At 44.9% G+C, this 24,378-nt stretch overlaps 1 protein-coding gene across 5 annotated transcripts in view; it reads right to left on the bottom strand.

Moving 5' to 3' along the window:
- Nucleotides 1-3,349: 3,349 nt before the first annotated feature.
- The window catches only part of STK38L (serine/threonine kinase 38 like), a 124,909-nt gene continuing 103,880 nt past the window's right edge, over nucleotides 3,350-24,378 (bottom strand). For 2 of the 5 annotated variants that reach the window (XM_062194977.1, XM_062194981.1), the window contains exons 4-15: nucleotides 22,259-22,381; nucleotides 21,646-21,729; nucleotides 16,223-16,346; nucleotides 15,080-15,234; nucleotides 14,655-14,757; nucleotides 13,616-13,677; nucleotides 12,589-12,672; nucleotides 11,663-11,780; nucleotides 10,295-10,418; nucleotides 9,884-9,979; nucleotides 6,088-6,179; nucleotides 3,350-6,004 (exon numbers count right to left, since the gene is read on the bottom strand). In XM_062194977.1, the coding sequence (XP_062050961.1) occupies nucleotides 5,877-6,004; nucleotides 6,088-6,179; nucleotides 9,884-9,979; nucleotides 10,295-10,418; nucleotides 11,663-11,780; nucleotides 12,589-12,672; nucleotides 13,616-13,677; nucleotides 14,655-14,757; nucleotides 15,080-15,234; nucleotides 16,223-16,346; nucleotides 21,646-21,729; nucleotides 22,259-22,381 (1,293 nt within the window). In that variant the 3' untranslated portion in view covers nucleotides 3,350-5,876. The remainder of the gene's footprint in view (nucleotides 6,005-6,087; nucleotides 6,180-9,883; nucleotides 9,980-10,294; nucleotides 10,419-11,662; nucleotides 11,781-12,588; nucleotides 12,673-13,615; nucleotides 13,678-14,654; nucleotides 14,758-15,079; nucleotides 15,235-16,222; nucleotides 16,347-21,645; nucleotides 21,730-22,258; nucleotides 22,382-24,378) is intronic. The other 3 variants (XM_062194978.1, XM_062194980.1, XM_062194979.1) reach the window with 3 other exon arrangements.

Raw genomic sequence — 24,378 nt, 5'->3', positions numbered from 1 at the left:
GGGGAGACTCACAGCCCCTGGCCCCAGGCGCACCAGACACCTCCAGTCCTGTCTGGGCAGCCGAGGGGCGAAGCGAGTTCATCAGTCGGGTCTGCGTAGCAGTGGACGTCGTGCACGGCGTCCAAGCTTGCGGGTGAGTCATCATCTGGCCAAGTCCTGAGAGTGATTCACTTCCACCCAAAGCCTGGAGGCCAGGAGGAATGCAGAGCGCCCGCTGTGGTCCCGGGCTCTCCTCCGCAGGGCAGGAGCTGGGGAGTCCTCGCGCCTTGCTGGCCGCGCTGAGAGGGGCTGAGGACTGTGCCAGGAGCGGTGGCTCCGTGTTTCAGCCTGGCCCAGCCCTGTCCCTTGCTGCCACTTTGGGGGTGACCCAGCACATGGATGATTCCGTCTCTCTGGGAGTTAAGAAATTCTGGGGTTCTATTGCACAGAAAAAAATGAATGTAGATAATGATGTACTTTTCTCAAAAAACTGGGAGAAAGGCTATTTGAGTTTTCATAATAAAGAAATGGTGAAGTATTTGATACATATGTTCACCCTGATTTGGGAATTGCACAGTGTATACAATGTGTATTGAGACATCACAGGGCCCTAAGCATCCATAGTTTTTTGGTGTCAGTTACATTGCTGTTGCTGTTTTTTAAAGATGTGCCTATTTCAGAGGCAGAGTTAGAGAGAGACAGAGAGAGAGGTCTTCCAGCCGCTGGTGCGCTCCCCAGAGGGCCACCATGGCCAGTGCCTCCTCCCGTCGAAGGGGCATTCTCTGTGCTCTTGGTTGTTGCAGCAATGACGCAGGGGTGGGGCAGCATTTCTACCAGCCAGACAGGGGTAGCAGTACACTAAAATTCCAGGAAAATCACAAGCAAGGCTAAAACGTAGGACAAGATTGGAGGGGGGGGAGGGGTTATGCAGGCGTCTCTATACTTGTGGTTATTACCTGCAGCTCTTCTCCCCTTATGGACGATGCATTCCTGGGTGTCGGAAACATAGTAAGATTTACTTTTGTGCTCCTACAGGGAGCAAGGTGTCCAGGGGCCTCCACCCTTCCTCCTGTGTTCCACAGAGCTGCACAGGAGGGTTCTTCAACTCCTATTTTTTTTTTTAAAGATTTATTTATTTTACTTGAAAGTCACAGTCACACAGAGAGGAGAAGCAGAAAGAGAGAGAGAGGTCTTCCATCCACTGGTTCACTCCCCAATTGGCTGCAACACCTGGAGCTGCCCCAATCTGAAGCCAAGAGCCAGGTCCTTCTTCCAGGTCTCCCATGCAGGTGCAGGGGCCCAAGGACTTGGGCCATCTTCTACTGCTTTCCCAGGCCATAGCAAAGAGCTAGATCAGAAATGGAGCCAACAGGGGCCTTGAACCAGCGCCCATATGGGTTGTCGGCACTGCTGACTTTACTTGCTATGCCACAGCGCGCCAGTCCCTCCTGTTCTGATATTTTTATTTTACCCAGCTGCATTGGCAGGGAGCTGGACGGGAAGTGGAGCAGTCAGGCTCAAACCAGGCTCCAACTTAGGATACCTGCAATGCAAGCCACAGCTTACCAGCTGCACCCCAGGGTTGGCTCCCCATTTTCATTTTTAACAGTAACTTTTAATTAATTTATATTTCAAAGGCAGGGAGACAGAGATCTCTCAGCCATTGCTCTATGCCCCCAAATGCCTGCAGCAGCCAGGGCAAGACCAGGAAGGAGCCAGGAACCAGGAACTCCATCCTGGTCTCTCACAGACAACGCACAGATCCAAGTACTCGAGCCATCATCTACCTTCTGCCTCACAGGAGGGCATACGAGGAAGCTGGACTTGGAAGTGGCGCTGGCACATGAATCCAGGCACCCTGACTGGGGCGCCAACATCCCTGCTGCTCAAATGCCCACCCAAGGCCCAGATTTTGACACGCAGTGACTTCCCTGTTTAACAAGGGCATCACAGAAAAGATGCAGGTCAGGGGCCGCCGGAGTGTGACCGGGTTGAACAGGATCCTGTCTGGCTCCTTTGGGCCAGTGGAAAAGTGTCGTCACTGTCAGTGCTTTCTGGGGGACGGGGCGGAGTGCTACCTGGGCCAGTTGTAGTGCCTGCTGGTGTGAGGCATTTTCAGTTTTCTGCTTCCCAACAGGTTTTGAACTCATGGAGCAGCTACATCTGAGCTATCGTCTCAGCAAAGCCCTGACACTACAACTTAGAGTTTGTGTAGCCTTATGTTTTTGCTTACAGCTTTGTAGGGAGATCTTTAGATAAAGACATTTTCAACTATCCCGATTGCTTAAACATAACACGACTGGAACTTCAAATATTTATTTTGTTTTCACTTCAAGTGTAAAAGTTGTTCAGTAGTTTACATTTACAAAATAGTCTTTCTTGAGTTCAGCGCCTACCTCAACACTCAAAAATTAAACCAAAGTAACCTCACCAACGGAAACTTTGTAAACAGTTTTTATTCTTGTCTTCCCTTCAGTGAAAAAGCTGTCATGCCACCACAGACAGGTTCTGAAACTTAGTAACTGAACAGCAAAGTCAAGAGCCTGATGATTATTTTTCTAGACAAATGCTGCATTATATTGCTTTTTAAAAATAACTTATATATTTTATTACTTTATTCCTTTTTTAAAGCAGCAATATCCCTCACATTTTTTTCATAAAAATCTAAAATGCCTCTTGTAGTCCCAAGTGTCTCGTATTTATAGTTGTTCTCAGTGTTTTAAGATTTCTCAGAGATAAGTGCACTTCTAAAGAGAAATAAAATTTAAGTAAGGGGGGGCATTAATCCTGCTTGTAGCAAAACGATCATCTTGGATGTTCTGAATTTTAACAATTCAAAGAGAATGCTTTTCATTGCCAGGGAGCTCTACTGATGAAAATCTCAATTTATGTGCCTCAGGTCACGAAAAGAGAGCGAGCTGTTTCTTCCATTAATTGATCTTCTATCAATTTTGATTAATTGATTGTCTAAAGGTTTTCTACAAGAAAACACCAGGGGCTGGCGCTGTGGCCCAGCAGGATAACACCCTGGCCTGAAGCATCAGCATCCCATATGGGCGCCGGTTCTAGTCCTGGCAGCTCTTCTGATCCAGCTCTCTGTGATGGCCTGGAAAAGCAGTAGAAGCTGGTCCAAGTCCTTGGGCCCCTGCACCCACGTGGGAGACCTGGAAGAAGCTCCTGGCTTCGGAATGGCACAGCTCTGGCTGTTGCGGCCAACTGGGGAGTGAAGCAGCGGATGGAAGGCCTTTCTCTCTGTCTCTACCTTTCCTTCTCTTTCTGTGTAACTCTTTCAAGTAAAATAAATAAAATCTTTAAAAAAAAAACACAAAAATTTACTTTAAAATGTTTTAAAAGGTACAGATTTACACAAAGAGGTAGGCGTTTTAAAAAACTGAAAAAGTATGCTGTTATAGAAATGAAAGTAACCCTATCTTAACCATGCCTTAGCAACCAAAGAACATTTTAATATTCCACATTTTCCATTCAACCAGCTTATTAAATCAGCTGTGTATGACGTGGCTGATTTATAAGCGAGCCCTTATTTTGCAGGCAGCACAATGCTTCAATACATTTTATAGATTTAACGCTACGTCACTAATAAATGCATGAACAAAATAACATAACTTGTTTTAATACAAAGGTTTTTAATTAAAAAAAAATCAGTCTACATTAAATCAGGAAACCAATAATTCTAAATTATACAAGCTTTCTGTATACTTAGAAAAACCAAAACACACATAGTTTATAATAAAACTCTTTTAATTCAAAATAGAGTCTAATTTAAAGAAATGTCATTATACCCAGTTGATTGGATAGCGTTTTGTCATTGAAATGAAATGATTCACCTGAAATATGGGAGACGAATAATAGAGAGGATTCAGTCTCAAGGGCGCTCTGCAAACCGTCTGTTAATTTGCATCATGAACCCAATCTTAGCTTCCAAAGGGCAGGCAGTTTTCACTTCCTTTTGGATAGGCACTTAAGAAATGCTTGTGATGAGGGGAATCCCCAAAGATGGTGAACCACTCTGTTCACTCCAGGGAGCACAGTGAACCTTCCAGAACGGCCCTTGCACTGCCAAGAGATCCTAACCACTCCCAGGGAAACTGAACCACAGCGCTGTCTCCGCAGCGGTGACCCCGCTCCTCTCCATCCATCTCAGTCCCTCTCTGAGGCGACCTCAGTGCTGCCTGCCTAGACCAGACCACGGGGCACTCTCCTCCCAGCCCAGGACAGGAGGTGGGGGCGACAATCTCAGAAACCCCAGCAGACGCTAAAGATGGTTCTGAAAAAAAAAAATTAAAGGCAGTTATAATTAGAAAAATCAGAGTTAGCCCAATTGAGAAAACCTGGAGTTGTAAAAGAGCTCCCTCGCTCCTCCGGCTCAGCCACGTGATCGAGACCAGCAAAGGGAAGATGAGCCCAGGGAGTCCGAGGAGGACCACGCAGGAGGAGGAGCGAGCTGTGCGAGGCAATGCAGCCGCTGCGTGGAGAGCAGAGCACAGGCGGCTGGTGGGGCTCACGACGCCATCTTCACGTGAGACCACTCCGTACTCTTCCTAGTATTCTGAAGCCAAAAACTCGGCAGCTCATTCTAGAGGGAGAACGCTGGGCTAGCAAAGATCACCGAATTCTGAGGGAAATACCCAAAGACTGGGGCTGACACCACGGCCACCTCGCGGCCTGCCTTTCCTTCCTATTCCACAGCGGAGGACTCAACGTGGAGGAGCTGGCCCCTGTCAAAGATCGGCCAGTGCTGCACCCAACACTCCCACAGCTCAGTAAAATCCCACTCAGTGGAGAACGCCCACTCCGTTCAGGATCTTTGGTACACTTGGAGCGTAGGACAATAATGGCACGACAATACGCGTACTGTCAGAGGAACTGAACGTTAACCAGCCATGATATGTAACAACTTTCTAGAAAACCAAAGTGAACAGCTTTGTTCTCTACAAGTCCATTTACATGATCAGAAGTTTGACATTTAAAAAAATAGTTTAATAAAAATACACTAGTTCTACAAGCAGCCTCCATTGTCATTTCTGGGATTCAACTCACCATAATCAAATTAAAATAATGCTGTGTCCTCTTGTTAAAAAAGAAGTCCTCTTGTCACGAGAAAAGCAACTTTCCATTTCCTATAGTACAGAACAGCTCCCTATCAGTAGACAGACTACATAGATAAAGGTCAGTATTTCTGAATGCAAGTAAATATATTAGTGGATTGCTTGAGTGAAGGTGATAAGCTTCCTCTTTCTTATTATGCTCTTGTCGCACCCTACTGTGGTGTCTGTGTAGCAACTGGATGACGTAAAGAACCAGTGTATTTCTCCTTAAATGTCTTAAAACCATTACAGAAATTGTCTTCATATATATTCTACGGATGTCCAAACCAATAGGGCAAATGTTCTACCACCAGCTACGGGAGATGGCTTTTACTGATTATCTAGACCCTTAACGATTTGCAGGAAAACAGCAGCACTGCAGGGTTACCTACAGCTTAGCCGATGTTGCTTTAAGTGATATGTGTTTCTCCTGAACTGATTAGAGGTGTTACAGCTCAAAGCCATGGCACACACAGGCAGAATGGACCTTAATATGCAGGTAGGCAGTGCAGTTAGAGAGGGATGTATGTTCCTTTTATTCCAGTACCTTCGTATAATAAAGTTAACAAAAATAATAAAATAGTAAAAAAAAAAAAAAAAAAAGCCAGCTGGCACTGCCAACCAATTCCTGTAGTAGTCTTAGAAATCCTAATCCCGCAGAATTTCCTCTCGCAGTCGGCGAGCACCACCGTCCGTCGTCAGGAGTGTTTCAGTGTACTGTGACCTACGCCAAGCAAGCCTGGTGATGCAGCTACCTGAGTTCTCTTGGCTGTGGGCGAATGCGGTCCTCACTCATAACTTCCCGGCTTTCATGTACGTAGGGATAGAGCCGCGCTGAGTCAACCCTTCAAACCTTTTATAGGTATAATTGAGAAAAACCCAGTCTTTGGATTTGTAGTCGGGTTCTGTGGTATTTGGCACTAGAATAGAAGAATGAACCGTGAATGAATGCAGTTCGTTAGTGAAATGGCAGATTTTTAATAATGACATTACACTGTCTTACCTGGCTGTAAAATATCGGACTCAGGGAAGTCATCAAAATTGGAAGTATCATCGATGCTTTTGATTTCTATAGGGATTGCTGCTGGCCTTTCCCTATGAAAAGGTAGTGAAGTGTTTAAAAAAAAAAGGTATTGAGTAGCCATGGTAAACTTTCTTGAACCCTTAATTTTCCAGTAAACAATTCTACTTGCAAATTCCACATGCTATCCTATAGATATTACAAAGGCCAAGGGCATTTACTGTGGGTTTGGGAAAACTTAAGCAGATTTCAAGAGTTGAAAATAATTTTTTAAAACTTATTTATGTATGTATATAAATATATTTATTTATGTGACAGAGGAAGGGAGGGGGCTCCCACCAACTGGTTCACTCCCCAAATACCTGCAATAGCCAGGGTTGAAGCTAGAGCCAGGAACTCCATCCAGGTCTCCTACATGGGTGGCAGGACCCAATTACATGAGCCATAACCACTGGCTCCCAGAGTCTGGACTGGCAGGAAACTGGAAACTGGAGTTAGGAGCCAGAGCCAGGAACTGAACCTAGGTCCTGCACTATAGCACAGGGCATCTTAATCCCTAGGCTAAATGCCCAACCCATGAGGATGACTTTTTAATTCAAATATTTCCATTTATGTAGAATTTCCATGCCTTTGTACTAAGACTTTCTCATGCTGTTTTTTTTTTGTTTTTGTTTTGTTTTTTTTTTTTTTTAAAGCAGAAAAACAAGAGTTAGTGAAAGGAAAAGAAAAACAGAAGAGATTTTACTTTAAGGATTTTTATAATTACACAAAGTATTTGGGATACTGCTTTAGGAATAGAATTCTTCCAGTAGAGATCATGTAAACTCAAAAATCGCTGAGGAAAATAAGGAGTATAAAAGATGAAGGGGCTATGTCTTTGTGAGGAGATCTCTGTCGTGACTTACGCAAATCCTAACTGTGTCAGTCATAACATAGGAACCAACAACTCACATCTTCAAAGAATCAGGAATATACAAGTTGTGGTGTGATTCCTCCTTCTCTAAAATGTTTACAGTTAAAAGATTCTGTTTTTTCCCACTAATATTTACTGGCTCCATTTGGGGACTAAGTTTACCAAAGTATCTTAAATGATACATTGTGGTGGAATGAGAAGGCCATGCCAAGATGGCCACTAGCAACGGAAACTGCCTGGCAACAGGCTGTGATTGGATGGCTTCGGAAACCACATGACAACAGAGCCTGCCTGGCAACAGGTTGTGATTGGATGGCTTCTGAAACTGTCTGGCAAAAGCCTGTGATTGGTTAGGGCATAGACTGCCCTTTGACCGGATTGGCTGCCTTGGCTATATAAGCTGCAGTACCAACTGAAATAAACGAGTCTGTGGGCTGCTTGCCTCTGGCCTGTTTTCACGCGACTCCCGGGGTCTGTGTGGTAACTCCACACCTGTTGCCCCCATCAAGCTCCTCCTCTCAGAATGAATCCACTTCAACAATACATATTTTTTTTTACCAGAATTATTCCACATTGTTTATAATTAATGCTGTCATCCCTCAGTATCTATGGGTTGGATCCAGTTGGTTCCAGAACATCCATGGATAGCAAAATCCAAGTCCCTTACATGAAATGGCACAGTATCTGCATAGAATCTACATACATCCTACTGGAAACATTCAAAGGTCACTAACAATATTGAAGGCAATGTCAGTGTTATGTAAATAATTGCCATATTGCAACAGTTAGGGCATAGCAAGAAAAGTCTACATGTCTTCAGTACAGGCGCAAGTTTACTCTCAACTATATTCAATCTACAGTTGGCTGAAACCATGGATGCAGAAAATATGGCTGTGGAGGGCTGACCGTATACTGACTTGACTTAGTTTAGTGGAATGATGGAACCTGGAGCCCTGAAATCTATCCTTTTTGTCTTCCATTAGCAGTGTGTCTGTGGCCAGCCAAGTCCTTGCTTTCTGTTTCCTCATTATAAAGCCCAGAGATTGGACTGGCTGTCTCCAAGCATCCCTCCGACTGTGAAGAGGGGCACCCCAGTTCTCCACAATGAGACAAAGCAGGTGTGGTGTGACAGTTCAGTCACACTGACAGGATCCAGGTCTGGCTCTCCCACTGACTGGCTGTGGTACTGCAGGCAACTTAACTCACTTCTATACACCTTGTTTCTCTCATCAGTAAAATACGGCTCCTCGGCTGGCGCCGTGGCTTAACAGGCTAATCCTCCGCCTTGTGGCGCCGGCACACCGGGTTCTAGTCCCGGTTGGGGCGCCGGATTCTATCCCGGTTGCCCCTCTTCCAGGCCAGCTCTCTGCTATGGCCCGGGAAGGCAGTGGAGGATGGCCCAAGTGCTTGGGCCCTGCACCCTCATGGGAGACCAAGAGAAGCACCTGGCTCCTGGCTTCGGATCGGCACGATGCGCTGGCCGTGGCGGCCATTGGAGGGTGAACCAACGGCAAAAAGGAAGACCTTTCTCTCTGTCTCTCTCCCTCACTATCCACTCTGTCTGTCAAAAAAAAAAAAAAAAAATACGGCTCCTAACTGCTCCTGCTTTACAGGGCTTATCCTGAGGATATGATGGTGACGTTCTTAAGAACACAGATGGACACACAACTAATGATCAAAAATTAGGGGGAGTCTTAAAAAAGTTCATGGAAAGTATGCAGTATGAAAAACCTATGCATGGATTTCCAAATGGTTTTTGCACCAAAATAACCTTATATTTTAATTCCATTTCCCACACACTTTTTTTGGCACTACCTCATGTTGGCTACTAACTGTACAGCTAGAAGGACCTAGCAGGCTCGGCAGTGCAAACCTGCACTGAGGGAGTGGCACACAGGCAGCCTGGAAGGTGCAAAGGAGGGGCGGCATCATGGGACCACAGGTTAAGACTCTGCTTGCAACACCACCATCCCAAACTGGAGTGCTGGTTAGAGTTCTCGCTGCTCCATTTCTGATCCAGCTCCCTGCTGATGGGCCCGGGAAAGCAGCAGAAGCTGGCCCAAGTGCTTGGGCCCCTGTCACCCATGTAGGAGACCCGGATGGAGTTCCTGGCTCCCGGATTCAGTGTGCCCCAGCCCCAACCACTGAAGCCACTTGGGGAATGACCCAGTGAAGAAAGGTGAAAAAAAGAGCTAGTGAGGCAGGGCCAGGGGCGAGGCAGGGGCGAGGGCTGGGAAGAGAAGAGCACCTCATCTGGAATGAACAGTAGCCCCAAACCGTGAGGGCGGGAGGAGCAGGCCAGGCCCTGCAAGATGCACCATGTCCCCGTGGGGAGAGCACAGTCCACAGCCCAAGAAAGCAGCTCCTGGGCTACGCGAAAGGGGAAATAGCACCACCGGATTCATGTTTCTAGCTGGTGCCACGGGCAGAACAGGCAGCTGCAGGTAGTTCAACCACAAATGAGAAAAGGCCAAAGCTCATGACGAACAACCAGAAGCCATTCTTCAAAGTGACTGCATATTTAGCCTTGCTCCTGCAGTCCAACAGAGCTGTAGCTCACTATGAGTGAGAGAGACAGGGTCACAGTGTGAGATGCAGACACACCCTGCAGGGGTTCACGGCCCTCACTAAGCACTCCGTAAGAACCCGTCCACTGCATGGTGTGTGCTTCTTCCCTTAGCACACCATCAGCCTGCAATGGGTGCGTCAGCTGTAGCTACTAGTCTCACTCACTCACACAGGCCAGGAAACACCGACTGGACTTCCTAACACTACTTCTTGTATCTGATACACAGAATCAAAGGCAAATGAACTCCTCCATCCTGCTTCACCCAGACCTCTCCCGCTCACAGCCCAGCCGCGTACCTTATGTGCCCCCAGTCCACACCTTCAAAAAAGGGATGACTTTTTATCTCCTCTACTCCGCTATTTCCAATTCTATTTTCAGAGTCAACACAAAATCTAGAACATGGAAACAGAGAAGTCATCACATTAGTTACACCTAGAGACTCCAGGTATGTTAGACATTTCACTTTTAAAGCATTACGACGCTGTCTGTTTCTCAGAGTTAACGTGTGTGTGTGTTCTGGTAACTGAAACAAGACTCCTCTTGTGCACTTTCCGCATATTTCGGGATTTCACGCTTTTAGGAACACCCATTTCTTACTGATCTGGGCTGCGCAGATCAGCGGAGTTCCCTGACAAAAGTGGGATGGGTCTTATGGGTACCGTGACATGCTAAGCCACCCCGGCCTCCCCCAGGAACTAGCTACTAACCTGAGAATTAAGTCCTTGGCTTTCTCCGATATGGGAACCTCTGGAGGAAACACCAGCGTCTCTTTCCAGTTCATCACTTTTCTGTATGTTTCCTGAGGCGTTTCGGAGCAGAAAGGTGGATACCCTACAGACCAAACAGCAGAAAGCTTCCTCAACTTCCGTGATCAATTAATTAAGTTACACCCCTGAACGAGTGCCACAAGCAACAAAGCGACCTGCACACTTTGCATAACCATCAGAAGGGCCTCCATTCTCCGATTTATAGCAAAATTGCTACTGAGGGGCCGGCACTACGGCATAGAGGATAAAACCACCACCTGCAGTGCTGGCATCCCAAATGGGCGCCGGTTCAAGTCCCAGCAGCAGAAGATGGCCTGGGTCCTTGGGACTTGGCATCCATGTCGGAGGCCTGGAAGAAGCTCCTGGCTTCTGGCTTCGGATTGGCACATCTCTGGCCATTGTGGCTATCTGGGGAGTAAACTAATGAATGGATGACCTCTCTCTCTCTCTCTCTGCCTCCCTGTAACTCTGCATTTCAAGTAATAAATAAATCTTAAAGAAAAAATGCTGGCCGGCGCCGCGGCTCACTAGGCTAATCCTCCACCTGCGGCACTGGCACACTGGGTTCTAGTCCTGGTCGGGGCACCGATCCTGTCCCGGTTGCCCCTCTTCCAGGCCCTGCTGTGGCCCGGGAGTGCAGTGGAGGATGGCCCAAGTGCTTGGGCCCTGCACCCGCATGGGAGACCAGGAGAAGCACCTGGCTCCTGGCTTCAGATCAGTGCGGTGCACCGGCCGCAGTGCGCCGGCTGCGGTGGCCATTGGAGGGTGAACCAACAGCAAAGGAAGACCTTTCTGTCTCTCTCTCTCTCTCTCACTGTCCACTTTGCCTGTCAAAAAAAGAAAAAATGCTACTGAAATTAATAAAGGATTTAAAGTACTGCCCCTTTATTTATTAATTTATTTGAGAGACAGAGAAATCCTTCATCCACTGGGTTACTTTCCAGATGCCAGCCACAACCAGTGCTGCCTACGCCGAAGTTGGGAGCTGGAAACTCAATCCTGGTCTCCCACGTGGGTGACAGGAACCCAATTACTTGAGCCATCACTGCTACATCTTAAGGTCTGCAATGGCAAGAAACCGAAGTCAGGAACCAGAGCTGGTATCACACCCAGGATTCCAGTGTTGGATATGGGTGTTTTAACTGCTGGGCCAAACGCCCACCCTTTTTTTTTTTTTTTTAATCAGTATATATTGAGCACTGGAAAACTCAGAAATAGGTTTACAAGAGTTCAGGATATCTGCCATACATGTTCAAGTGAGATAAGGAAATGTATAGAATATGTGCATAAATGAATGGTAACACATACCTATTAGCATTTCATACATAATCACGCCCAGGGACCACCAGTCACACAGCTTGTTGTAGCCAGTCTGCATGAACACTTCTGGAGCAATGTAATCTGGCGTCCCAACTGTGGAATACGCCTACAAAGGAGCAGCGTGTCAAACCTGCATTCATACTGTGGTTTTTGCCATCTCTGAGTATGCCTGCTACCAGAAAAGGTGATATATATAGATAGATAGATAGATAGATAGATATAGATATAGATATATAGAAGTTCATTTTTCATTTAATAAGGACTCTGCATGTTTAGCATGTGTAAGGCTCAGTGGTAAGCCCTGAGCCCAGTCTCCAGGTGACAGAATACATGAGTGCGCCCCCCGGGAAGCTCCACTCGCTCATGTGTAAATGTAGTCCTAAGCCCAGTGCAAACAGTAGGCCCGGCTTCCCCACGCACTACCACTGTGTTTGTAAGTTAGCCATCCTCTCGGAGTCTCAGTTTCTGCTTACACAGATTTGGAGCAATGCCACCTGTCCTGAAAGAGCTGACATGAGGATGAATGGACAAAGGGACTGAGCTCTGTGAAATGCAGACCACCATGGAAGCGCCAGGCATTTGCATCATGAACTGAATTCCCACACACTGCTTTTCCATCAGGAAATGACGCAATCTTTCATTCTTAATTCATATAATGTCTTAGAAAAATTATTTCTTTGAGACAGTAGTTCTCAATGGGGCTAACCCTCTGGGGGCCATTTGAGAGCATGTGACAGATTCTGTCACCTCAGTGATCTGGGGGATGACATGATTGGCGTTTAGTGTGCAGTGGAAACAGGTGCTAAGACATGTCCTGCCTCCGATATCGAGTCCCCTCCGCATCTCCTGGAAGCACTGTTCAAGGCCTGGGGCTCTGGGCCGCGAGACTAGGAAAGCACACAGACGAGCAATACCTGGGACTCTTCAGTAAAGGGAGGCAGAGAATTCCCACCACAGTTTTCAGCAGTATTCATTTTTTTTCCCTTTAAGAGGAGATGCTGTAATTATTTTCTCAATGTTAAAATCTGATCTAAAAGTGACACATTTAAAAGTAGGACAAAGTTATCCCCCAATGCACAGCTCTATACATTTTGGAAACCACGTAATGTTGTTTGATCGGCACAGGAAATCTGCAATCCTTTGGCTAATCAAGAACAGGCAGCACAATGCCAAGGCCACAGCCAGTGGCTGCGGAGGCCTTGGACCAGCAGTGGTCAGTCTGTTCACTTTCTGAAGGAAGGCTGAGTGAGCCTTCCTCTCCCCACTTGGCTGAACTGAGCAAATGCTTAGGGAGCACTTCGGTGTGCCAGGCGCAGATCAGAAATTGGGAAAACAAAGTTAAAAGGTCATTCCTAACCTTAAGAATGGTCAAGGACCTAGTTAACAAGATAAAGGGAAGCAGGAAAAAGGGGAAGCAACTCTTGTATTTGCTAAATAATACGCGGGAAATGGCATGGAGTTAAAAATAGCTTACTTCTACATTACAGGAGGAATTAAGCTCATCTAAGGAAAGTCTGCTTCCAAACTGCATTTTATCTACCCTTTGTAACACTGCTGACATTCCAAACTTCCTGTTTACCTTATCTATAAATTAGTTCTTAGAAACTCACAACCACCTCACTTGAACCGGGTTTGTAAGGACTCATACCACAGGGACGGAACACTGGAACCTGTAGCTGCCCTCACTGGTGAGGCTCACTGTACACGCACAGCTTACCTATTCACTGACAGCCACAAGGCATCCTCTACAGTAAGCTACAAAGTCAACATCAACAGTTCCCTTTGCAGAAAACGAAGGAAACTGTGTGGTTCCAGAACCAGCTCTATCACTGCTACAAATCAGTCCTAATCACTATAAAGATACCAGATAATCAAGAAAAAAGCCACATGGGATTGGGGACAAGGACACAAAATTCTTTCTTAAAAACATAGCTGACTCACCAGTTGTCTCCTGTTCTTCTTCCATGTTTCTGCTTTCCTCTTTGAATTCATGTTCTGAAAAGCTAATTTCAACAAAACAGACTGTCATCAAGAGAGGAAAACTCTCATCAAAATCCAAAATGACACATCTACATGGGTACTTCAAATAGCTGATGGACAATCAACTATGCATGAACTTCAAAAAACGTTTGCTCTAAAATAAACGTATACCTATATACATACATACATATATATACATATATTTAAATTGATTTATTTGAAAGGCAGAGTGATAAGAAACCACATGTTGGTTTGTTCCCCAAATACTGCAACTGCCAGGGCTGGGCCCGCTCAAGCCAGGAGCCAGGAGCTCCATGCAGGTCATCATCTGCGGCCTTCCTGGGGACATTACAGGAAGCTGGATTGCAAGCAGAGCAGCCTGGACTCAAAATAATACTTCAATATGAGATGCTGGCCGGCACCGTGGCTCACTAGGCTAATCCTCGGCCTGCGGCACCGGCACACCGGGTTCTAGTCCCGGTCGGGGCGCCGGATTCTGTCCTGGTTGCCCCTCTTCCAGGCCAGCTCTCTGCTGTGGCCAGGGAGTGCAGTGGAGGATGGCCCAAGTGCTTGGGCCCTGCACCCCATGGGAGACCAGGAGAAGCACCTGGCTCCTGCCTTCGGATCAGTGCTGTGCGCCGGCCACAGCGCGCCAGCTGCGGCAGCCATTGGAGGGTGAATCAACGGCAAAGGTCTTTTTTTCTCTCTGTCTCTCTCTCACTGTCCACTCTGCCTGTCAAAAAAACAAACAAACAAACAAACAAAAACATGAGATGCCAGCAGCAACACAAGTGGCAGCTTAACCTGCTGTGCCACAGTGCCAGCCCTAAACTTACCATTTAAATCCATTTTCCACAAACTTTTTGAAGGACCCTTGTACATCCAAAACACACTGGTACATTGAGGGAATGAGGAGGTAAAGAGACAGAATCTTCGGTTCTAGCCAGGGCTGGATTAAACCAGCTGTAATATTTTAACCAGAAAAGGAAATGAAACTTACAGAAGTCACTTGGTGGGTTGTGTGTGAGATTTCTGTAGAATTCAGTCCTGTGAGCTTTCTTTAACCCCGTGCATAAACCAAAATCAGATAATTTCACATGACCCTAAAACAAAAGATACCCAGCAAAAAATCAGGGGACTACATTAATTTTGAGAACAAAAAGACTTTTAGAAGCTCCTCTTTTAATGGCAATTACTGTAAAAGATTCTTAGTGTGGAATTCCTACAGGCGAAAGGTAAAACTATAAAGAGTAGAAAGCGGAGTAACAAGGCAGCCCATCCGCGTGACGTCATCTCTCCCGCAAGCCCTCTTCCTGCACCCCGCTATGAAGTGATGTAGTTCAGCCATAGCCTAAGCTGTAGCTGCCCACTCCCAGGCAGCTCTACTGAACGAGCAGCACCGAATAATGCAGTTTATTCACATGCCTTGGCATCCAACAGAAGGTTGTCTGGTTTAATATCCCGATGGATGAAGCCTAACTGGTGGATTGCATCTATGGCTAGAACAGTCTCTGAAATGTAGAACTGGGTCTCCTCTTCTGTCAAGGTGTCCTTCTTCATTAGCAATGTCATCATGTCACCTAAGTAAGGGAAGCGTCATGTTAATTACACACTGTAGAAGCTCTTTGTGTTTAAGCAGTTGGGATCCCCCAGTATACCTCTAACCAGCTCTGACACTGAATAGCAGTCATTACATAAGCCAAAGTTCCACAATATTTAATAGTTTTTAAAATGGAAGTATGTGAAATCCAATCAGAGCAGAGCTCAATGAAGAAACATCCCCACTCAACACCCACAGTAAGCTAAGAGGAAAATAGTTTAAATTAACAATACCCTCATTGGCCAGCATTGTGGTGCAGTGGGTTAGCAAGCTGCCATCTGTGATGCCTGCCATTTGCTGTCCCAGCTGCTGCCATTTCCAATCTAGCTCCCTGCTAGTGCACCTGGGAAAGCAGCAGAAGATGGCCCAAGTCCTTGAGCCCTTGCTACCCACGTGGGAGACACAGATAGAGTTCCAGGCTTCTGGCTTCTGCCTGGCCCAGCCCTGCCATTGTGGCCAGCTGGGGAGTGAACCATCATATTATGCCTGGATTTATTTTTCCATTCTTCTACTGATGGGCATCCATCTTGCATCCAAGTTTTCATTACAGTGACAATGCTACCATGAGAACCCTGTCACAAGACTCTCAAGCACACATGTGGGAGAGGTTTCTAAGTACACACAGTCTTTGGTAGACCAGCCAGAGTTTCTCTTCTTTCCCTTGTCTTATCTTCTGCCCACGGAGCTGTTTATCTTCCTGTTTATTGACTTATTTTTCTTAACTCTTGACATATAACAATCTAGTTACATACAGTGAACCCAGAATGTTAGTACTTAAAATGTGCCAACTACATCACTGCTTCAAAATAATCTGTGATTAAAATGAGTATTATTCTGAAAGTAAATACTGAAAAATTATGACTGACTATAAAACCTCAGAGCTAGGAACATAAAAGTAAACCCAATCATTAACATTATTATTACGTTTTTGGAAAAGCATCTGTCATTGCTACAACATTCTCTGTTACCTCCAGGAAGAAACTCCATGATTAGATAAAGATTCCTCTTATCCTGAAAGCTGTAGAACATCTTCACCACCCAGGCGCCATCGGCTTCTACCAAAATGTCTCTCTCTGCTCGGATATGGGCCACCTAGGTGAATATATTAAAAAAAAAAAAAAGTAGCACATGATGTATTTCTCAAGCGTGTATGTTACAAATTATTCACCCAGAACGTCATGAAGTGAAGCTGGAGTTCTAGAAAATACCTGAAAGATCTATGTGTGTTCCTGTTCTCATTGAACTACTTCCTAAGGTGCTCCAGGTCTGTCTGGGTTACTCTACATCTTCAGTCCTGAAAAGGCGGGATGAATATCCAATGCCTCTCACATAGGGCAATGACTAATCTCAAAACTTTCTAACCAAAACCTCCACTCAGCAATGACCCTAGCTTTGTCACATAAACTCAAGGTACTAGTATGGCTTTAAATGTTACATGTAGAAATTAATCATCTATAAACTTGTATGCAAAAGACAAAGCTTGCTAAAATTAGCAAACTCGGATTAACTGCTACACAAAAGGTCTAGCTAGATTTTTGTGTTTTTTAAAAAGTAGGAAGTTTATAAAAACTTTTGGAAGTATTATAAATTCTCTATATTATCTATAAACATCAATGACCAAAAATTAAGTTTTGAGAGTTCTGTTAATGATTTGTCAGACTAGGGATTACTAGAGATAACAGTGTGTGAAAATTTCACAGACTAGAAAATTCTTTTTTTTTTTTTGACAGGCAGAGTGGACAGTGAGAGAGAGAGACAGAGAGAAAGGTCTTCCTTTTGCCGTTGGTTCACCCTCCAAAGGCCGCCGCGGTAGCACGCTGTGGCCGGCACACCGCGCTGTTCCGATGGCAGGAGCCAGGTGCTTCTCCTGGTCTCCCATGGGGTGCAGGACCCAAGGACTTGGGCCATCCTCCACTGCACTCCCTGGCCACAGCAGAGAGCTGGCCTGGAAGAGGGGCAACCGGGACAGGATCGGTGCCCCAACCGGGACTAGAACCCGGTGTGCCGGCGCCGCAAGGCGGAGGATTAGCCTGTTGAGCCACAGCGCCGGCCAGAAAATTCTGCAAACTGAATAACGTCTGGGATTGGTACAACTGGTCAGTTTTCAGGAGCTTTTGCATTAATATATTCCTACATTCTTTCTTCATAGACTGTCATGTTTTATTTGAAGCTCATGTAATTTTCAGTAAGCACCATGATGAACTCTGACCCACATCACAGGAGAATATGGATTTATAAATCTTTTCATGACAATAACATAGGATCTGCTTAAAATATCATGTCTGGGATTACTGCACTATTGCACAGTGCCCTGAAAGCTCTGAGATCCAAGCTCAGGAGTCACAGGGTAATAATATATTTTCTGGCATCAAAAAACATTATAGTCTCTGGATCTGTTTCATTAAGAGAAAAATGGCAGCAATTCCCTTTTAGACAGCATTTGAAAATGACAAAGGAAAAGCCCTGAACTTCTGGTGCTGTACCTGGTGTTTTCAGGAGAAACAACCACATCATAAATCTGCCATGATTTTTTTTTTCACCATCTCATCTCCTACTCCCTCTCTTAACTCATTCTTCATTAAGATTCATTTTAAATTATATTTATATATAGATCAACTCTATACTAAGTAAAGATTTCAACAGTTTGCACCCACACAGACACACAAAGCATAAAGTACTGCATAAAGATTGGATTTACCTTTAATTCTTATAGTACAACATATTAAGGACAGAGGTTCTACATGGGGAGAAAGTGCACAGTGACTCCTGTTGTTGATTTAACAATTGACACTCTAATTTTTGACGTCAGTAATCACCCGAGGCTCTTGTCATGAGCTGCCAAGGCTATGGAAGCCTTAAGAGTCCACAAACTGTTGATATTTAGACAAGGCCATGTGCAAAGTAGAAGTTCTCTCCTCCCTTAAGAGAAAAGTACCTCCTTCTTTGATGGCCCGTTCTTTCCACTGGTATCTCACATAGATCCTTCATGTAGGTTATTTTTTGCCACAGTGTCTTGGCTTTCCATGCCTGAAATGCTCTCATGGGCTTTTCAGGCAGATCCAAATGCCTTACAGGCTGATTCTGAGGCCAGAGTGCTGTTTAGGGCATCTGCCACTCTGTGAGTCTGCTGTATATCCTGCTTCCCATGTTGGATTGTTCTCTCCTTTTTAATTCTATCAATTATTATTAGCAGACACTAGTCTTATTTATGTGATCCCTTTGACATTTAATCCTATCTTTATGATCAGTTATGAACTTAAACTGATCACTTTAATAAGTAAGGTAGCATTGACCTCTGCCAACTTAATGGGATTTGGATTCCCATGGCAAGTTTTTAGCTTCACCCTTAGGGTTAAGTCCAAGGGAGTGTGTGCTGAACTGTACATCTCCTCCCTCTCTTATTCCCACTCTTATTTTTAACAGGGATCAATTTTCAGTTGGGTTTAAACCCCTAAGAATAATTCTGTTAAGTAAAGAGTTCAACTAATGGTATTAAGTAGAAAAAGAAAATACTAAAAAGAATAAAATAGTAAGCTGTTCCTCGACAGTCAGGACAAGGGCTGATCAAGTCACTGCTTCTCATAGTGTCAGTTTCACTTCTACAGGTTTCCTTTTAGGCACTCAGTTAGTTGTCACTGATCAGGGAGAAAAGATGCTATTTGTCCCTTTGGGACTGGCTTATTTCACTCAGCATGATGTTTTCCAGATTCCTCCATTTTGATGCAAATGACCAGATTTCATTTTTTTTTTTTTTTTTACTGTTGTATAGTATTTTATAGAGTACATATCCCATAATTTCTTTATCCAGTCTTCTGTTGACAGGCATTTAGGTTGATTCCATGCCTTGGCTATTGTGAACTGAACTGCAATAAACATTAAGGTGCAGACAGCTTTTTTATTTGCCAATTTAATTTCCTTTGGGTAAATTCCAAGGAGTGGGATGGCTGGGTCGTGTGGTAGGGTTATATTCAGGTTTCTGAGGAATCTCCAGACTGATTTCCACAGTGGCTTTACCAGTTTGCATTCCCACCAACAGTGGGTTAGTGAGCCTTTTTCCCCCACAACCTTGCCAGCATCTGTTGTTAGTTCATTTCTGTATGTGAGCCATTCTTACCGGAGTGGGGTGAAACCTCATTGTGGTTTTGATTTGCATTTCCCTGATGGCTAGTGATCATGAACATGTGTCTGTTGGCCATTTGGATTTCCTCTTTTGAAAAATGTCTATTGAGGTCCTTGGCCCATCTCTTAAGTGGGTTGTTTGTTTTGATGTTGTGGAGTTTCTTGATGTCTTTGTAGATTCTGGTTATTAACCCTTTATCTGTTGCATAGTTTGCAAATATTTTTTCCCATTCTGTCTGTTGCCTCTTCACTTTCCTGACTGTTTCTTTTGCAGTACAGAAACTTCTCCATTTGATGTAATCCCAATTGTTAATTCTGGCTTTGACTGCCTGTGCCTCTAGGGTCTTTTCCAAGAAGTCTTTGCCGGTGCCTATATCTTGCAGGGTTTCTCCAATGTTCTCTAGTAAATTGATGGTGTCGGGTCATAGATTTGGATCTCTAATCCATGTTGAGTGGATTTTTGTGTAAGGTGTAAGCTAGGGGTCTTGCTTCATGCTTCTGTGTGTGGAAATCCAGTTTCCACAGAGGACACGCAGTCATCTGCTACCACAAGAGCAGCACTGAGTCAGTTCTTGTCTTAAGAGGAAAAAAAACCAAAAAGCAAAAAACAAAACCCACCTCCTTTTGATTACATTTTCCTGTGTCAGTCGACTCCCTGTCCTGCTTCACACGAAGCATTTATCCATTCTCGCTTCCTCTGCCTCTACTCTTTCTCCACTTCTACTCACTTTCTCCTTTTGTGGCTTCTACTCTGCCCTCTACCACTGCGACGAGACTTCTGCCTTCCAATCCACTGCAGCGCCCCTTGGCAAGTCACTCAACATCGGCGCACGGTGCCCTTCTTGCTCTGTCTTGGGAGCACTGGCCGCAGCGGACCGCTGCCTGCTCCGGCCTCTCCGCGTGGCTTCCACGACACTGCGTTCTTTTTTTCCCCTCTACGATAACGAGAAGCTGCTCTTTCTTGGTCACGTGTGCTGGCCCACCTGCCTCTCCTGCTACCCTCCGGTCGTTCCTCCCTTCACTCTGCCAGCCCCGAAGGTTTCTTTCTCCTCTCGGAGAAGGCCAAGATTGTTCTCGCCTCGGGGCTCTGTCTTTGGCACCCAGGCCTCTGTTCTGCCAGAGCTTCCCATGTCATTCTTCCTCATAACCCATTCTCATTAATTATTTCCTCCCAGATCTAATTCTTCCTCCTAAACCCAGCTCAAGTAGATCACCTTGTCCTTTTAAACAACATTCTGCACATTGCTTATCAATCATGACAACCTGCAAATGGCTGTCTCTTTTCTCTACCATCACATGACAGCAGGACCAGATCTGTTTTGGTAACCACTGTATCCCAGAACCTACAACACTCGGTACACCACAGGCATCCCAATGCATGCTTGCTGAATTACTGAAGTAACAAAGTTAATGGGGGCAGTAAAAATCCCGGTGGTCACAGTCCAGTAACAGCCAGTGCCACGTGCTGCAGGGGGACTAGGACAAGGCATAGGAGCAGAGGCAGGCCACCCCCGACAGCCTAGTACTCCACTAGAGCAGGCGCTCAGTGCACACACTACAGTGTCCTCTCACACGGGAACCACAGGGGATCACAGCAAACACACGAGGGGTGCTTTCAAATGCAGGCATGAAGCCAGAGGAAACAGGGAAAGAGCCCAAGAATACAGGAAAAGTAGTCACAGATTTGTGTAGGTGTGAAGAATCGGCGAATTCTCAGAACAGTTTTGCTTCTTTGACAGGTGACAGGGACCAGGTGTGCTAAGAACTGTTCCTTATTTTCACAGGACTCAGAAAAGGGGGTCTTTTATTATGGACTGAATACCTGTGTCTCCCCAGTGCTCATCTGGTGAAGCCCCAGCCCTGCGGTGTGGCTCTATGTGGAGAGGAGGCCCCCAGGAAAGTAAATGGTTCAGTGGGTTCACAGGGCTGGGGGTCGTGTCCTTGCAAGAGGAGGCCCTAAGGACTTCCCACGTGAGCACACAGCAGAGGCAGCCATCTCACACCTCTAGGACTCGGAGAAAGTATGTTTCTGCTGTTTACGCTACCCAGCCTGTGGGATTCTGATGTGGCAGCCTGAGCAGACCAATACAAGGCTATAAATTTGGAAGAAATTTTAAATATAAGAACTGAGGAATACTAAAACAAGCTATCAAAATATTAACAGGTCATATAAGAGGAGGTTACTGCTTTTTAAAACTTCCCATCTAAACACCTGCTCTAACACCTGGTCAGAGGACGTTCCACTGCACGCCATGTGCTAAGGAGCCCACACCTGCTCTTTTTCAAGCATATCCGCCTTTCTCAGTATCTTCATTGCGTAGATATGGCCTGTGTCTTTCTTCTGGACCAGTCGTACCTGGAATATAAAATAACTGATTATCAATGTTAAACAATCACTGCTATTTAAGTCAAGGGGAAAGAAAGTAGCGATGTATACATACTTTTTAAAAAGAAATAAAATAACTGATTATATATAGAAAAGTGGATATAAGCAAATAAATGTACATATTTTAATTTGAGAGGCAAAGGGACAGACAGACACAGGAGGACAGAGTAAGCCAGCCCTCATCTGCTGGTTCACTCTCCAAATGCCCACGAGGTGCAGCTGGGCCAGGGTGAAGCCAGGGGCCTGGAACTCAATCTAGGTCTTCCAAGTGGGTGACAGGGACCCAGTTACACAAGCCATCATCTGCTTCCTCCCAGGATCTGCATTGGCAGGAGGCTGGAGTCAGCAGCCAGAGCCAGGACTCCAACCCAGAAACTCCGTATGGGACATGGGCATCTCTACCAGCACTTCAACCACTGGGCTAAACGCCAGCCCCAGAAACTGCTCCAACTATCCTGAGACACACCATCAGCAGCAGTGGTACCAAGAAGAAACACACCTCTCCAAAAGCTCCTCTTCCTATCACTTTCAGAGACTCGAAGTCATCCAGGCCAAGCCGGGTCCTCTTGAGCCGCAGGAACTCTGTCTCTTTGCGAGCATGTTGTGATCGGCGTAACTTTTTCTATGATAAAAAATGAGGACAGTTGAAAAGGATGATTTTGTAATCAGGTTGTTTCAAAAAAGCTTATAGTATAGAAAAGTGATGCACATGAAGTAGGACAAGGTGTTATTATTATTAAATGTTATATTTTATTTAAATTTTTATTTATTTTATTTAAATTTTTATTTAAATTTTATTTAAATGTTATTTTATTTAAATGCTATATTTCATTTTCTAAAGGCAAGCATTTTTGAAATAAAAATAAAACAATCTGAAGAAAACTTTTCAAAGCAATGTTTTCTAATTTTATTAATCTGTAATTACTTTGTTATTAAGTAATTAAATATTTAATAGTTAAATATTATTCCAATATTTGAGAAAGAGAAAACTACCAGTTCACTCCCATCACTCCCTGCTGACAGAGGCTAAAGGTGAACCCAGAAACTCAACCCAGTGTCCCACATGGGTGGCAGAAACCCAAAGACTTGAGCCATCACTGCTGCCTCCCAGAATCTGCATCAACAGTATGTTAGACTCAGGAGCCAAAGACTAAGAAAACTTTTGTAGTAGAAAAAACTGATAAAATCCTTACTTTGGGATATATTCTATTGAATATTTCATCTTAGGTAGTCATACACACACACACACACACCTGTATGTGTATATGTATACACATATATAAAATGTATTTTTTCATCTACATGCTAACTTAATTCATAAATAAAAATTAAACTTTAAGAAAAGCTAATAGGATTCTCAAGTTCATTTTTACTCTACTAATAAACTATCCAAGCCAGTAATTTCATAATTGCTTCTACCAAGATCACAAAAAATAACTAGCAATAATAAAGCAATGTAACAAAAACTCAAGGTTACATTTGGAGCAGGCATTTATTTAATCCTTCTAGACCTTATTTTCCCCCCTCAGCAAATAAAATTCACAGTAACAGAAGTGACACAATAGGAAATAAAAACCAGGGAGAAACGAAGCCCTATTCCTCTCTAGCTGGACCTTTTTAAGCTTTCGCTGGTTCAGCTGAGAAGGAGCCAAGCAGATATGGTTCCTGTAACAGACAGGAAACACAGCCTTACACGCAGCTCAAGGCACAGCCACTGCATGGTCCCTTCCCACCTCTGTCCATTTTTAAAACATTGGGTAAACTATGACAGACTCTGTCAATGCAATGGAACCCTGATACTTCTAACACTGTAAATCTTTGAGGATGAAATTAAGAAATTATATCTTCAAATTTTATCTTCCATTATACACTCGGGCATATCAACAAGAGAAATTACATTATTAATAAAAGGCAAGTCACAAATTAAAAAGCTTTCTAGCACAGGAACTGAGCCCAGTGGTTAGGATAGCGCCGTCCCACATGGGAGAGCCTGGGTGCACACCCGGCTCTGCTCCTGACTCTGGCTTCCTTCTAATGCAGACCCGAGAGGCGGCAGTGCTGGGTCAAGTGACTGAGTCGCTGCTACCCACCAACCTGGGCTGCGTTCCCAGCTCCTGACTTACGCAGAGCCCAGCTCTGGCTACCCCAGGCATTTGGGGAGTGAGTCAGGGAATGAAAGTGCACTGTCTCTTAAATAATTTTTCTTAAAAAACATTTTTATTTATTTGAAACAAAAAGCAACACAGGGAGAAAGAGATTGAGAGAGAGATAAATCTTATCCACTGGTTGACTCCCCAGATGGCTCCAACAACCAGGGCTGGGCCAGGCGGAGGCCAGGAGCCTGGAACTCCATCTGGATCTCCTATGTGGGTGGCAGGGGCCTAAGGAGTTAGGCCAGCTTCTGCTGCTTTCCCAGGTGCATTAGCAGGGAGCTGGATCAGAAATGGAGCAGCCAGGACTGGAACCAGCACGGACAGGGGATGCCAGCTTTCTAAGCAGCAGCTTAACCTACTGTGCTACAATGCCTGCCCCTCAAACTAATCTCTTCTTAAAAATTTCTGACAAATATCCATTTTCACAGCCCATACGCATTATAAAATACAGTAGTACTACTGAAAA

Source organism: Lepus europaeus, chromosome 6, assembly GCF_033115175.1.
Source record: "Lepus europaeus isolate LE1 chromosome 6, mLepTim1.pri, whole genome shotgun sequence".
NCBI lineage: Eukaryota > Metazoa > Chordata > Mammalia > Lagomorpha > Leporidae > Lepus > Lepus europaeus.
The sequence above is the reverse complement of the archived record's forward strand: the minus strand, read 5'-3'. Positions and strand labels throughout refer to the sequence as shown.